General features: G+C 37.9%; 1 protein-coding gene across 7 annotated transcripts in view; it reads left to right on the top strand.

Annotated features, from left to right (window-relative positions):
* The window catches only part of BRD1 (bromodomain containing 1), a 156,949-nt gene that overhangs the window by 84,300 nt on the left and 57,545 nt on the right, over window positions 1–15,104 (top strand). For all 7 annotated transcript variants that reach the window (XM_045030552.1, XM_045030561.1, XM_045030581.1 and 4 more), the window contains 4 exons: window positions 9,069–9,200; window positions 10,660–10,788; window positions 11,695–12,007; window positions 13,814–14,074. In XM_045030552.1, the coding sequence (XP_044886487.1) occupies window positions 9,069–9,200; window positions 10,660–10,788; window positions 11,695–12,007; window positions 13,814–14,074 (835 nt within the window). The remainder of the gene's footprint in view (window positions 1–9,068; window positions 9,201–10,659; window positions 10,789–11,694; window positions 12,008–13,813; window positions 14,075–15,104) is intronic.

The raw sequence follows: 15,104 nt of genomic DNA, 5'->3' as shown, positions 1-15,104 counted from the left end.
CTTCCTGGTAGCAATCTCTTCTGCCCCAAGGGTGGGAGAATTAGGGGGCCTTAATGGCAGACCCCGTTTAGGGTATTCACCAGAGAGAAAGTGTTGCTGCAGGCCTATCCCAAGTTTTTTATCTAAGATATCCTCAGAATTTTATATTAATCAAACCATTCACCTCCCAGTTTTTTTCCCCCCAAACCGTGCCGGGACTATTCAAGAAACCATATTCCAGTAGATGTCAGGAGGGCATTAGCCTTCTACCTAGATAGGACAAAACTATTTAAAAGATCTCCAAGAATATTTATGTCCATTGTTGGACAGAAACCCGGGTTCAGTAATTTCGAAACACAGGTTATCAAAATGGATCTCTGAATATATTAAGATTTGTTGTAACAGAACTCATGTTCAGCCCCCTTCAAGAGTGATAGCATGTTCTACAAGAGCACTACCTACATCTATAGCCAAACTTAAGGATGTCCCAGTTGCAGACTGTTGAAGAGCGACAACGTGGTCATCTGTACAGACTTATTTTAATAATTATGTTTTGTTACCTGTGGCAAGATCAGATGCTGTTGTAGATAGTGCAGTTTTATCTTCTGAATTGGACTCTGGTCCGAACCTTCCACCTCCTTAATGGGGGTATTGCTTGGGAGACACCTGAAGTGCTCTACTACCCACCCTCCTCTCCATCCTGTCATTTATTTTTAATTGGACAATTCCCTGTCCAACAATCAGCAGAAAATTTCATGATTCCTTAAGTCTCTTTTGTGATCCATGAAGCATCATCACATTTTTATGTGGCAGTGACTTTTTGAAGCACTTTTTGAAGTAATTTCAGTGATAAATTACTTTTTAAATTTAAAGTTATAAAATAGCTAGTTCGCCTGTCTTTTCCCCTTCTCTGAGTTTTGGAAAATTGTAAATAGGTTTTTAGGTTCTGCTTCATAAAAGATAGGGGTAGGGTGCTTTGGCAGAACTTCATGGTCCAAGTCCCCATCTCCTGCCCTTCTGTAACATTCACCCTTTCATCTATGCTTTTTGTGACCAATTTCTAAAGTACTTAGACCAATATCTAAATTACGGCCAGTGTCCTGTCCTGAGCATCCTGCTTTAACACAAATCACGGGGGGCTATCACTTTATTTGCCATCAGGCATTTTGATACCTGTGCAGAATAGTAGCAATCGCAATGAAAATAAGCTGCCATTTTGCTGTTTAGTATTTGGATTGTGGTAGTGCGTAGAGAGGCCCTGATCATGGTTTGGGGCCCCATTGTGCTAGGCACTGCACACACACACACAATGTAAAGATGGACCCCAGTCTTAAGAGCTTACACCTACATGTAATGTACACAGAGAGACCAATAGAAACGTAAATACCACTGTAAATAAATGGGCAGGAGTGCAGTTCTTTGCTGTTTTTAACTTTGTCTTTTAGCTATCTAAAAGAGCTGTGAGTAGTAATTCGTTGTAGTTATTTGCTGCAGTATTAATTCATACAGTAATACCAACTTCAAGCATTACAAAATCATATTGATTTAAAATCATGGGATTTAACGTGCACAAAAATTACATCTCATTGGAGGCCTTGTTTTTTTTAATGGTCTCTTGATATTTTAATCTTTAAGGGAAACTGCTTATCCCTAATTTGTATTTGATCATCTCAGGTTCAAAATTCAGTCGTAAATACATACACAAAAAGCAGGCATCCCTGTTCCCTACTTTATGGGGACTGTTTACTCAGGCAGAGTTGGTGATATGCAAAGAGCTGCCATCCCTCCCTAAATAGTCATCTTTCTCATAGTACAGGAACAAGGAAACATTCGAAGGCAGCAAATTAAAAACTAGTAAAAGGAGAAAATATGTCTTTACACAACATAATTAACTCCTGGAAATTGTTTCTAAAAATATTGAGGTCAAGAATTTATCAGTATTCAGAAAAGGTTGAATGTTTATGTAAATAATGAGACCATTCACAGTTACATTTGGTGAAATAAAAATGTTTGCATATTTTCCTAAGGAAAAGCAAGAGCTCACATTTCAGGGCAAAAGCCTGATGTGAGTTAACAAAAACCTTCCTTTATTCCATAATGGACCTCAGGTTTATTGCACGTTTCTTTGCAACAGATGGTATTAGTCTCTGTGTAAGATAGAATAATTGATCTGTGGCCTAGTATGGCAATTTATATGTTTTCATGAGCTTGGGGACCTCCGGGTTACTGAGTTAAAGACTTTAGTCTGGTGATGCAACTTAATTACAACATGGTATTAGGTCCCATCCCCATTGCAGACTTAAAAATACAAGCATGGTGTAACCTGGTCTCTGAGTCATCTGTTATTGCAGTGTAGATGTGTCCTAATACTGCTCTCGGAGTCTGTTTATATCAGTCTCTTTAGTTACTTTTTGTTACTAATAAAATATAGAAATATATGAAGAACAGTTTTTCCCACAAATATTGCCTGTCGAATTGGCCGCTGAATCTACCTATTGTAACAGAATCTGTCTGCTATTGCTAGTCTCTAATTTTCCTTTATATTAAAAATATTTTTCTCATATTTATGGGCTTGTGCCTGCAAAGATAACCTTTCAAATGTAAACTGTGCTGTCTACATACAGCCTGAAACGATCACTAAGAGGTGTGAAATATTCTGATTCATGTCATTGTGGTATTAATTTTGAAACCTAATTAGATAACTTAAATATCACAGTTAATGATTTCATAGGTGTTCATTTTAGCAGAAACATCCAGGTAATGAGTTTATTCCTAGCTGTTGGATGCAAAGTTAGAGATTTGTAGGTGGTGGTTATTGGATCTCTTGGGCAGCTGATTGTTGTCTGGAGTCATTGGATAGTTGAACTAGTATTTCAGGCCCCTCTACACTCCAGAAGCCACCTCCACCCTAGCCACAAGGAAAAGGCGATACATCTCCTCCCCAGCACCAAACTCTCAACTATCGAAGGCATTAACCCCAAAATGCCTCACATACCCTTCCAGTATGCTTAAAATCTAGCTGCCTCTTAACTAGCTGCCAGAATTTCCTGCTTTCTGCCAGCATATTTTGCAGTGTCAGTGCAGTGCTGGCAAAACTAATTGCTTTGGCATGTTAGAAATTTGATGTCAGTGTAAAATGGCAAAGGAATATTAAATTGGAGGCTTGATTTTAATTTCAAATTACATACAGTAATTTGAGACATAGAGTACTGACTGTATTATTGTTTTGCACTCCATACATTTAAACTCCATTTTTGAATTCACTAGAAGATATCACAGAAATGTCAACATGCTGTAGAAATCAGGGGACCCTGCTGAAGAATTTAATGCAGTGTGGCACACAGTATATAAAGTCCAGATTAATAGCAGGAAATCAGAAAAAAATTAAAATATTTATAAACTTCTAATCAAAAGTAGAAGTAATATAATTTAATTAAGTTCAATGCAAAAAAATGTAGATAACCTAATGATATGGCTGTGAACTTAGTTGCAAAAGTTAAGAAATTTAAAATTTTTGCTTCCTAGGAGAACTGGATTGTGCAGACTCTTTTGGTGTTGAAACAAATACAATTTACATCAATTTGGAAAAGAAAAGCACAGGAGAGGTTGCTGATGCCTAAGACTGTTGCTCAGTTGAAGCACATTCAAGTGTGCAGTCTGGCAATTGTTTACCAGTAATTGCACTGGTAAATTTATTTTAATTTTTATATTATAGGTGGAGCTGTTAATGACACCTGTATTTGCAATTCCCTGACATTGTTGATTATGAGCTCCTGTTTTCAATTTTGAATAGCCCTGCTACACTTCAGTTGTTAGAGTTTAAATCTTCCACACACATTCTCTGCTTCAGGGTTTTTTTTAGAACTGGATTGATTAAATCTGTTTAAGTCCAGTGATCTGTTGATGGAGATAAGTTTGTATATGTGTGTGAATACATGCTGGTTCCTAGAGAAATAGAGTTATGCTGATCTAAGTTCTGTGTGTGGACCAGAACTCAGCAATGATCGTTGTTTCTGAGAATGAAGTTAAGAAAAAATAGGTAACTTTTCTAGTTTAATTTTTTTTCCTACTGTTTTTTGAAGAATTTGTGTGCCTCCAAAGTTTGGACTTGGAACTTCACAAAGGGATGGTCCTGGGGGGTGAAAGAGCTCTCTTTTGCTGCCCCGGTGAAAAATCTGACCACATTTGGCCATGTTGTAAGCTTCTGAAAATCACTATTTGCGCATGTGTTCATCAGAGCTTGTTGGATTGAAGAAGGAGATGTATCTATTTTAACCATTGGAAGAATGTGTACTGGATACAAGGAAAAAACCCTGAATTCTGTTCACAGCTCTTCTACTGACTGGTGTTAACTGTGTACACTCCACAATGTTTAACATTGGAGAGGGTTCAGAGAAGAGCCACAAGAATGATTAAAGAATTAGAAAACATGATTTATGGTGATAGACTCAAGGAGTTTAGTCTGATTAGCTGGATAAAGAGAAGGCTAAGGTGTGACTTGACTATAGTGTGTAAGTACCTACATGAGGAACACACATTTAATCTAGCAGAGAAAGGTATAACATTATCCAAGGGCTAGAAGTTGAAGCTAGACAGATTCAGAATGGAAATAAGGTATGCATTTTTAAGTGTTCATAATTAGCCATTGGAACAGTTTACCAAGTGTCGTGGTAGATTCTCCATCACAGGCAATTTAATCCAGATTGGATGTTTTTCTAAAAGATATACTCTAGTAATTATTTTGGGATAGTTCTGTGGCATGTGTTATACAGGAGGTCAGACTAGATGATCACAGTAGACACTTCTGGCCTTGCAATCTATGAAACTTTTTTTATAGAACCTAACCATATAACCTTGTCTTAACACCAACAAGTATCACTTCCTCCATTTTACGGATGTGGGGCGTAACTGAGAACTTGCGCAAGGTCATGCCTGACTGAGCTGGGAGAAGAACTCAGGGGTCATATTCTGTAGCTTTCACAGGAAGCACAATAGAGAAGGTTTAACTCCATGAGGGCAAATGTTGCCTTAAGCTACCTATGTTTCTTCAAGAACCTGAGCTGGTGTGGCCCCTGCTGTAAGTTAGTTCAGCCCTGAAGGAGGTTTTCACTTATGGTGACACTGCTCATTTTTCTTATCCGTGGAATGCCACTACAAGAAGGCCTGAGACTAGGGACAGCCTAGGGCTGCTGTGCTGGCCCTGCACTGAGGGAATTTCCCTAAGTGTACACTATTTCCTTTATGGCCCTTTTATGCCACTTCAGCAATGTAAATGGACTTTAGCAGGGGCCAGAATCAGTCCCCAACTCTCTCTATTGTAGACCCAAGTCTCCTCCACTCCTTCCAAAAGTGCTACAACTCTCTGCTTGGCTGTACTTACTGTAACCACAAGTCAACACGTGCCCTTAGAGCAAAATTTACCCGTTGGTGTGAAATCAGAGAGCCAGAGGACAAAAGCCTCTTCATCGCATATTTCATTTCTCCTTAAGAAGTATTTAAATGGATCTGTCAACCAGTATGATCCCAAACAGCTAGGTAAAAGGTCCATGGGCTTCATTAAGGTTAAAATCCCAGTGATGAACTTCCTGAGGACAAACTCAGTCAGCCACTGTTAGGCTCACAGTCCCTTCCTGGACAGTAAAAATACTCCTTGGCCTTTAACGCTTTTCAAGACCATGCGTATATTAATCAAATTTTCCTGTTCTAAAAAAATTTTTTTGTATTGGTAATTATTTTGACCCAGCAGGTTGGGGAAGTGGAGGCTTTTGCAGAGAATGAATAATTGGTTTTCAGTCAGAATAAGATGATTCAAAGGAGTATCACATCCTTTCTTCTTAAATTTCTCTTTCATTTCATGTCAGGCAGGACATATTTCTTTGCCACAGGAAAGAGATTTTTGGGAAAAAGGAACTCTGGAGATCCATATTCAAGGATGTTGACCGAACTAAAAAATTATGCACATCAGAAAACTTTTTTGTTAGAAGACACTAAAATGAGACCTGAAAGGCATCTCAAATCACCTTAGTCTTTTCTGACGGTGTAAGTAAATACGTATCTAAGACCTGGTCTACACTGCCGTTTAAGTTGATGTAAGTTACATCACTCAGGAAACCTGCCTCAGTGACACAGTTTACAGCAACTGAACACAGTGTCCACACTGCACTATCTCCCGCCGCTTTAGTTTCTGCCTCTGAGAGCTGGACTACTGACATTGACGGGAGAGGGCTCTGCCATCAACTTATCATGTCTTCTCTAAATCAACACCACTGGATCTATCTCAGCAGCGGTGATTTAGAGATTTAGCATGCCAGTGTAGACAAGCCCTAAGAAGCCTATGCATCTGTGAGTCGTCTTCCTGTCTAGCTGCCACGAGGCCACTTTGTATTAAAGATAAGGTATCTCCATTCATCAAGAGAAGGGAGCCTCTACAACAATTACACAAGGCAGTTATCCATTTCTGTGTCTTTTGCAAGCACTCAAGATTCATTTGAAATTCAGATGATGGATCTTTTGGGAACACTAAGAACTAGTGCTGGTGCAGACCCTGCTAGTAGAGCAAGGTTCCTTTTAAAAATTTAGAAATAAAAATTCTTTCTTGTTAGTGGGTCTCCTACCTGACCATCAAAGTTCCTATTGGAATAAAGAGGATTGGCTCAAAATTCTAAAGTTTAAAATTTACGAAGTTGGTGCCATTTTTCCTTTCTGCTTATATTTCAAGATTTAATATTTTAAATGAAATGGAAAATACTAACTGTAGGTATAGCAGCAGGAAAAGGGACACTAACAATTTCTGACTCTGATTCTGTTCTGCCTGTCTTTGCAATTTGAAAAGAGGAACAAACCATTGTTTCCAGATTGGCCTGATGAGAGACAGAAAAAACAGTTGATAGATGAGAATTCTTAACTTTAGCAGTAGAGTCAGAGAGATTTATGTGTCTTGAAATAGTAATTGTAAGCATTTGGATAAATAAACTATATGGCTGTCCAGTTTTAGGATAATGTCTGTAAAACAATAACTTATTGTGCAGAGATGTGATTTTTTTTTTAAACTTCTATTTTAAATTGCAGACCCATTGGCTCTTGTCACCTCCTTTTTGTCTTCAAGTGACATCAACTTAAAAATAACACTAAAGTCTGAAAAAAATCATCTACCCTTGCTACCAAGAACTTACAGTAATATTACAAAAATTGAAAGATGAGAGATTATTTCAGTTTGTTCATTTGACAGCTTTTGTGTTGAGCTATTTTCATGGTTCCCCCAAGCATTTTCCTTCATTTTTTTTTTTAAATATATATATTTCAAATTTAATGAATCCCTGATTTTATTGTTGTTTCTATTCTGGAAGCACCTAAAGTGTCCAACCGTGTTTGTAGCCCATTGTGTTAGGCACTGCTAATTATAGAATAGAAGACAGTTCCAGGCAAGTTGACAAAATTTTGGATTAACTCCAAATATCTCTGTAAAATCTGGTATTCTGTACTCTGTAAGTAGATCATTCTGTTTCCTGATTAAGGTCTAATTTCTGGACTTTCCAGGTGACTTGCTTTTCCTTTTTGAATACCCTGAATAATTTCCTCCTCTTTTGTTACTGTTTCTTTCATATTGCCTTATCAATATTTTTCCTTCATATTTGTTCAAATATAGATATACTTCATATATTACACAATTAGTCTTTCTATGGATACTTACAAAGGAGATCTATGTTCACGTGTTCGTAAAGCCTATCAATTTGTTTAATCTGGTTTAATTGTTCTTATCTATTTGAACTGATTATTTTCTACACATCCTTATCATATATTTTGTTCATTGATCTTCTGTTTAAATTGTTTTTTTGCCTCCTGCAGTTGAAACTTTCAGGGTTCTAATCCATTGCATTGATAGTCAGAATAGCTTTCTAACTTTATCCATCTTCCAAGTTTAATGTTTTCCCTCCCTTGCTACCCACTATTGGAGAGGGTGTGGGAGGGTTGCTTTTTGTTTCCAATTCTTCAAAGTCACAGAATTCCTGATGCCCAGTCACCACTACTCCTTAGCTTACAAAAAGGGGTCAGTTGAGAGTGACAAGAACTGCTTCTTTTACTAGGACTGCTTCTTGCAGTGCTTCTAAATCCTGCTGGTCCAGGAGTTTCATATACTTTTTGGTATCTCATTATAGTGCCAGCCACCATTTGTTTTCTAAAGTAAATTCATTTTTGTCTTAAAAGTAACATGAGCCCAGGTGGGGCCACCCTCCCCTCCAGCACTCCTTTGGACCCACAAAGGGCAGGGGAGACTCTGAGGACACTAGGACTCAGGTGGGGTCTTCCTTGCCTCCCACGTGGCCTGGGGGGTGGGGTGGGGATGGTGAATGGGAACTACATAGAGGAGCCAGCGAGCGACTCCTGCTGGTAGGGGCAGAAGCAGCGAAAGTAAGGTCCTTTGTTCCTTTGGACATTGGGATAACTTCTACAGTTTTGACTGGACTTTCTCTGTCACGTGCTGATTGGCTGTTTTCTTCAACCCTCCCCCTCAGTCTCTCTACCTCAGCTTCACACCGTACCTACCCTCTTCTTCTCCCATGCCCTGTCTTTCTCACCCCACCTTTCCTTCCCTTTTCTTTCCATTGAGGTTATCCCCTCCTAACCAACCTACTCCTCAACCCCCCCCCCATTATGGAACTAAAACATTTATCGGCACATTGTTCATTCTGCTTGTGTATTCTACCCCTTTTCTCTCCTTTCTACCTTGTCTATTTAGATTATAAGCTCTTCATGGCAGGGACTGTCTACTACTCTTTGTTTGCACAGTGTGGCCCTATATTTAGTTGGTACTTGAGCGCTATCATAATAAACATTTATTTATAATAATAATAAATAATTATTAGTGTGAAACTGAAAGCAGTCAAACCTTACTCCCAGGTAAGGAATTTAGAAGTAGTAAGGAAATATACTAGCTTGAATGGGAGCGAGGGTTTTATACCATAATTATTTTGAATGCAGTATTTGAGTTGCCAAAAATAGAGACCGCTTTGCTGTTTTTAGAAATAAGTAAAAAATAATTGGCATTTCCTATTATGTCCCAACTTTAGAAACTGGTTATTTTCTTACAGAGAGAAGATGATGAAGAAATGCAAGCCCTAAAGGAGAAGTTAAAGTACTGGCAAAGGCTGCGCCATGATCTTGAGAGAGCACGTTTGTTGATTGAACTTATACGTAAACGTGAAAAATTAAAAAGAGAACAGGTAAATGAATAACTTCAATTTGGTGAAACTTTGTTGAAGGAAAAGGAAAGTTGCTGATGGATTTTTTTTTTGTAAACAGGAAAAAGACTACTGTCTTTGTCTCATTGATTTTAAATAATAACAAAACCAGGCATAGTATAAAGAATTTAGACTGAATTCAGGCCATTTTGTTTGGGTTTTAAAGGCAGTCCTTTACTAAGTAAAGAAAAATAGCACCTTTCTATGCATCAGATCTGAAGTAGGGTGTGTGTGTTGCATTTATTCACTTTTGTATTAAAAATAACTGGTATTTTTAATTCCTGTTAATCCTGTAGAGACAACACAGAGGGGAAAGAAGCACAGTGGGAGTGAGGGCCAGTCGTTTACACTTGTATTAACATAATGAAGGCAGTGGCTTTGCCCTAGTGTAAAGGAATGCATAATTTGGGCTGCAGAATCTTCATACTGGTAGTGGTAGGTGAGAAGGAAAGAATCCAGCATGACTCTCAGAGCCAAAATTGAGTTTGCAGTGCTGGCACTTACAAAAACCACAACTTAGTTGTAAATGAGGCACAGGAGCTCTAGAATCACTCACGTATTAAACATGAAACCCCAGGATGATATTTTTCCAAAATTACTTTTCAGAATATAATTTTACTTTCATTATGAGTTAATATAATCCATCGGTCATAGTCTTGACTACATACTGAAGTTTAATGCCCGTATATATTAAAAGATGATAAAGTCCTATAAATCCACTTGTCAGTCAGTTCATATCTAAAAGGAAATCTTTCATATCGAAAGCATCACTGATACCGAAATCAAGATTATTCAACAAATTGTTACTTTTAATGTCGAATACTAGAAGTATGTTCTTAAAATATCCTGAAACCACTTTTTATAGAGGATTATTTTAAACTTTCTTTACAGTTATTAAAACAATATATGATTATTCCTATAGGAGGATCAAACCTTTGAAGTAATTAGTGATTTTGACCTTAATAAACAGCTTTTATTTTTTCCGGAAGTTTAAGTAGAACAGACCTTAGGTGTAGAATTTATGTAATATTTTTACTTTTGGATATCAGTGCTATAAACTCATTTGATACAGCTCGTATGAGCACCATGTTTGAGTTTCGCACTGGTTTAAAACAAATTATTTTCCTTTTTATCGGTTGCTCTTATTTTTGTATATATTTGGTCTTGTCCTGTAAAGCCGCTTTTTTTTGTAGCCTGTTTTCTTTAGAACTGTTAAATAGTTCCTGAAAAATCACTAAATTTAATCTACACTAGCACTATAACTATTCTCAGATTGAGAGTGCATTCAGATAACTAATAAAATCCCTCCTTGGAAGTGAAGCTGCAAATTCACTTGAATTAGACACTTTTGAGTGAGAGAGAGTAGAAAAATAATTTTATATTCACTTCTTCTACTTGAAAATAACTTATTATTTGGTGTTTTTTATATTTCATTATTCAGATCAAGGTTGAGCAGGTCGCCATGGAGCTCCAGTTGACTCCATTCACTGTATTGTTGCGATCAGTTCTGGACCAGCTGCAGGAAAAGGATTCTGCTCGAATATTTACTCAGCCAGTAAACCTTAAGGAGGTGCCTTTCCAATTAATCTTTTCATCATAGTTCATAGCCTGTTGATATAGCTGAATTTAATTTTTTTTTATTCAGTTGTACTGCAGGATTGGAAATAATTGGAAGTAAATTTATTTTACAATATGCAGATTTGAAAATAAATTCAAATTAAACCCCAGTAGAAGTAGACTAGGAACATGAAAATAATTCAATGAGAACTTATGGCTTGGTTTTCCTGTTCTTAAAATAAATAATTCTGTAGTATTTAAACATAGACATATATTATAGGTGGACATTTAAAACTCATTTTGCAGTCTAAAGTTTAATTTGTTTAAACATTGATGTAAACATGTTGTGGTCGGTGAAGGAAGTTGGAAAGATGTCTTCATTTTTATTTCTGTTTTAATAATCCTACAACTACATCTTAAATTATTCTGGAAATGGAAGTTCAAAATTTCCCAAAGGAAAACCAAGTTCATATACCATACTTGCATACAATAAAAATACTACTATTAATCCCTCCACAATCACAAAAATACACTGTTTTATATACATTAATAGTGTTTTTTAAGTTTCATTGTCAGTCACAAGGTTCATACGCCACTTTTAGAAGTCTACCAACTGGTCTGAACAGGCTACCAATATATAAATAAACGTGGCAGTAAGAGTACTAAGGCCATGATCCTACATAGATTTATGCCTATGCTAATCTTTACTTTGTGTAGTCTCAAAATGTGAAAAGTTAAGCATGTATATAAAACTTTACTGGATCAGGGCCTCAGATTAGAAACTGGATTCCCTGTTTTCTTTATTTCACAAAATATACTTAAAATTTCAAAAATCTAGATTAGTTCATCACAATACAATTATTTTATTGTTATACCAGCTGCACTTTTACACATCTTCTGTTTTAATATTTATTTGTAGGTTCCAGATTATTTGGATCATATAAAACATCCCATGGATTTATCTACTATGAGAAAACGGTTAGATTCCCAAGCCTATAAAAACCTTAATGAGTTTGAAGAAGATTTTAATCTTATTATAGATAACTGTATGAAATACAATGCAAAGGATACAATATTCTATAGAGCTGCAGTGCGATTAAGAGATCAAGGAGGTGTTGTTCTGAGACAAGCTAGGCGAGATGCTGAGGGGATCGGTTATAATAATGAAACTGGAATGCATTTACCTGAACAGCCTAAACTAGAATCACCCCAGCCTTTCTCCTGGGAAGAAGGTAAGAAACTTTCTAAATTACTGTAGCGATCAATTTTCAAGAAATATAATCAAAGTGTTAGCTGCATTTTTAAAGTTTAGTTTTTAAAATAATTTTTTAAAATGGCACTTTTTTTACTGCCGTCAGACTATGTAGTTCTTACACATGTTCAAGTCATACCTGTTTAGTTTACTGACAAACTTTTTTTTTTTTTTTTTACTATTTTTTAGCACTGTAGATAGATCATGCCTTTGAAAGATTAAACTGTATTCTCTGTTCTGCCCCATCCATAATCAAGAAAAAACTTTTCAATTGAATTCTGATTGCAGAACATTTAGGCCCAAATTTAACAAGGTTCGTAAGCATGTGCTTAACTTCAATGCATGAGTCCTCCCATTGAAATATACAAGTTACTTATGTATGTGCATACTTGAGTAGTTCAGTGGGACTGTTTACATGCTTAAATGTAAGTAAACGCTTATGTACCTTGCTGAATCAGAGGTATTTTTGTGTAGTAGTGGTGTTGCATGAAACAGGATGCAAACAAACTTGATATTCAGGTTGCACTTGTAATACTAGCAATCCCAAAAAGTCTTATTTTGACTTATACATTGAGAAAATAGTAAATGTAAGTTGATGAAAAGAGAAGAAATAATTATAGTGATTTTATTCCTCGAAGCAGGTGAGGGATTAATAATATTTAGTAGAACTATGGGCCAGGCATCACTATATATCCTTTAGAATTATAGAATGTCAGGGTTAGAAGGGACCTCAGGAGGTCATCTAGTCCAGCCTTCTGCCCAAAGCAGGACCAATCCCCAACTAAATCATCCCAGCCAGGGCTTTGTCAAGCCTGACCTTAAAAACCTCTAGGGAAGGAGATTCCACCACCTCCCTAGGTAACCCATTCCAGTGCTTCACCACCCTCCTAGTGAAAAAGTTTTTCCTAATATCCAACCTAAACCTCCCCCTCTGCAATTTGAGACCATTACGGCTTGTTCTGTCATCAAGTACCACTGAGAACAGTCTAGATCCATCCTCTTTGGAACCCCCTTTCAGGTAGTTGAAAGCTATCAAATCCCTCCTCGTTCTTCTCTTCTGCAGACTAAACAATTCCAGTTCCCTCAGCCTCTCCTCATAAATCATGTGCTCCAGCCCCCTAATCATTTTTGTTGCCCTCCACTGGACTCTTTCCAATTTTTCCACATCCTTCTTGTAGTGTGGGGCCCAAAACTGGATGCAGTACTCCAGATGAGGCCTCACCAATGTTGAATAGAGGGGAATGATCACGTCCCTCGATCTGCTGGCAGTACCCCTACTTATACAGCCCAAAATGCCGCTGGCCTTTTTGGCAACAAAGGCACACTGTCAATTCATATCCAGCTTCTCATCCACTGTTACCCCTCGGTCCCTTTCTGCAGAACTGCTGCCTAGCTGTTCAGTCCCTAGTCTGTAGCAGTGCATGGGATTCTTCTGTCCTGAGTGCAGGACTCTGCACTTGTCCTTGTTGAACCCCATCAGTGCACCTAAGTCTTGACCTATAGAGTCCCTGCTATTCCAGTTCTGGATGTCTGAAGCAGAAAATGCTAACTAAGAAGAGTTATAGCAAATGGCATAGCAGGAATTTACACAGGCACCTTTTCACTAGTGATAGTGAGACTATAAAACTTGCATCAACTTGTGGCCAAAGTCAGATTTAACTTTTATGTTTTAAATTCCAAAACATGAAACTTAACAAATATTTTTTCTTGTAGTAGTTTTTGTAAAAAAAAAAAAAAAAAAAATCTCATTAACAGAGATCTTAAATTACACATGTTTTGACTTCAGTGGATAGGTTACTGAATCCAGCTAACAGAGTGCATATGTCCTTGGAAGAACAGCTGAGAGAGTTGTTAGAAAAACTTGATCTCACCTGTGCAATGAAATCCAGTGGATCAAGGAGCAAACGAGCAAAGCTGTTAAAGAAAGAAATCAGCATTATTCGCAACAAACTAAGTCAACAACACAGCCAGCCTCCCCAAATAGAATCAGGTATTGGAAGTTTTGAAGAGGAAAGTGCAGCATTAGAACAAGAAGGTGAAGAAGAAGGTAAGATTTTAACTGGTGTTTAAATCAGTACTATTTTGAACACTTTCAATTAGATATCCTAAATTTGTCATGTAAATTACCACAGTAGAAAGTAATATTCTATTATGATATGATTTCAGGGCAAGTTTAATACGCTGTAAATGAACTATACTGTTACCTTTAGTGTGAGTAAAATCTATTGTCTGGTTAATTTCCCCTTGCTCCTGCGAGATATTTATTATTTCTTTTTTAAAAAAACACTTTTTAAAAATTACTATTTTATACTGAAAGTTATGGGGCTCAGTATTTTTGAAAGTCATGTTATTCATACTTAAGTGACTGTACATGGATTAAAGACCTTAACTTTAGACATTCAATGCTGAAAATTTTGGCCACTAAACACATCCTTTTGTAGTTAATCTTTTTGACCCATGCACTGTGTAAGCTGGGTTTTGTTTCGTTTATTGTTGGTGGAATTTGCCAGAAATGAAGTAAAAGGATGCAGAATATGAATATAATAAAGAGTAGGAAAGAAGGGTGGGGGTCGGATAGGGTTGCCAGACGTTCGGTTTTGGATCAGAACCCTCGGTCAAAAAGGGACCCTGGTGGCTCCAATCAGCACCGTTGACCAGGCTGCTAAAAGTCTGGTCAGCGGGGCTCAGGCAGGCTCCCTGCCTGCCCTGGCTCTGCGCAGCTCCTAGAAGTGGCTGGCATGTCTGGCTCCTAGGTGCAGGGGTGGCTACAGGGGCTCCGCGCGCTGCCCCCACCCCGAGCACTGCCTCCACAGCGACCATTGGCACCGGCAGTGCACAGAACCCCCTGGTCTTTACACCTAGGAGTCGGACATGCCGATCGCTTCCGGGAGCCACCTGAGGTAAGCGCTGCCCAGCCAGAGCCTGCACTCCAATCCCCTGCCCCTGGTTGGAACCCCTCTTGCACCATAACTCCCTCCAAGAGCCCTCACCCCTTCCTGCACTCGAACAGCCTGCTACAGCCCTGTGCCCCCTCCTGCACCTCAAGTCCCTCATTCCCAGTCCCACCCCAGCTTGCA

Source organism: Mauremys mutica, chromosome 1 (assembly GCF_020497125.1).
Source record: "Mauremys mutica isolate MM-2020 ecotype Southern chromosome 1, ASM2049712v1, whole genome shotgun sequence".
Classification (NCBI taxonomy): Eukaryota; Metazoa; Chordata; order Testudines; family Geoemydidae; genus Mauremys; species Mauremys mutica.
The sequence above is the reverse complement of the archived record's forward strand: the minus strand, read 5'-3'. Positions and strand labels throughout refer to the sequence as shown.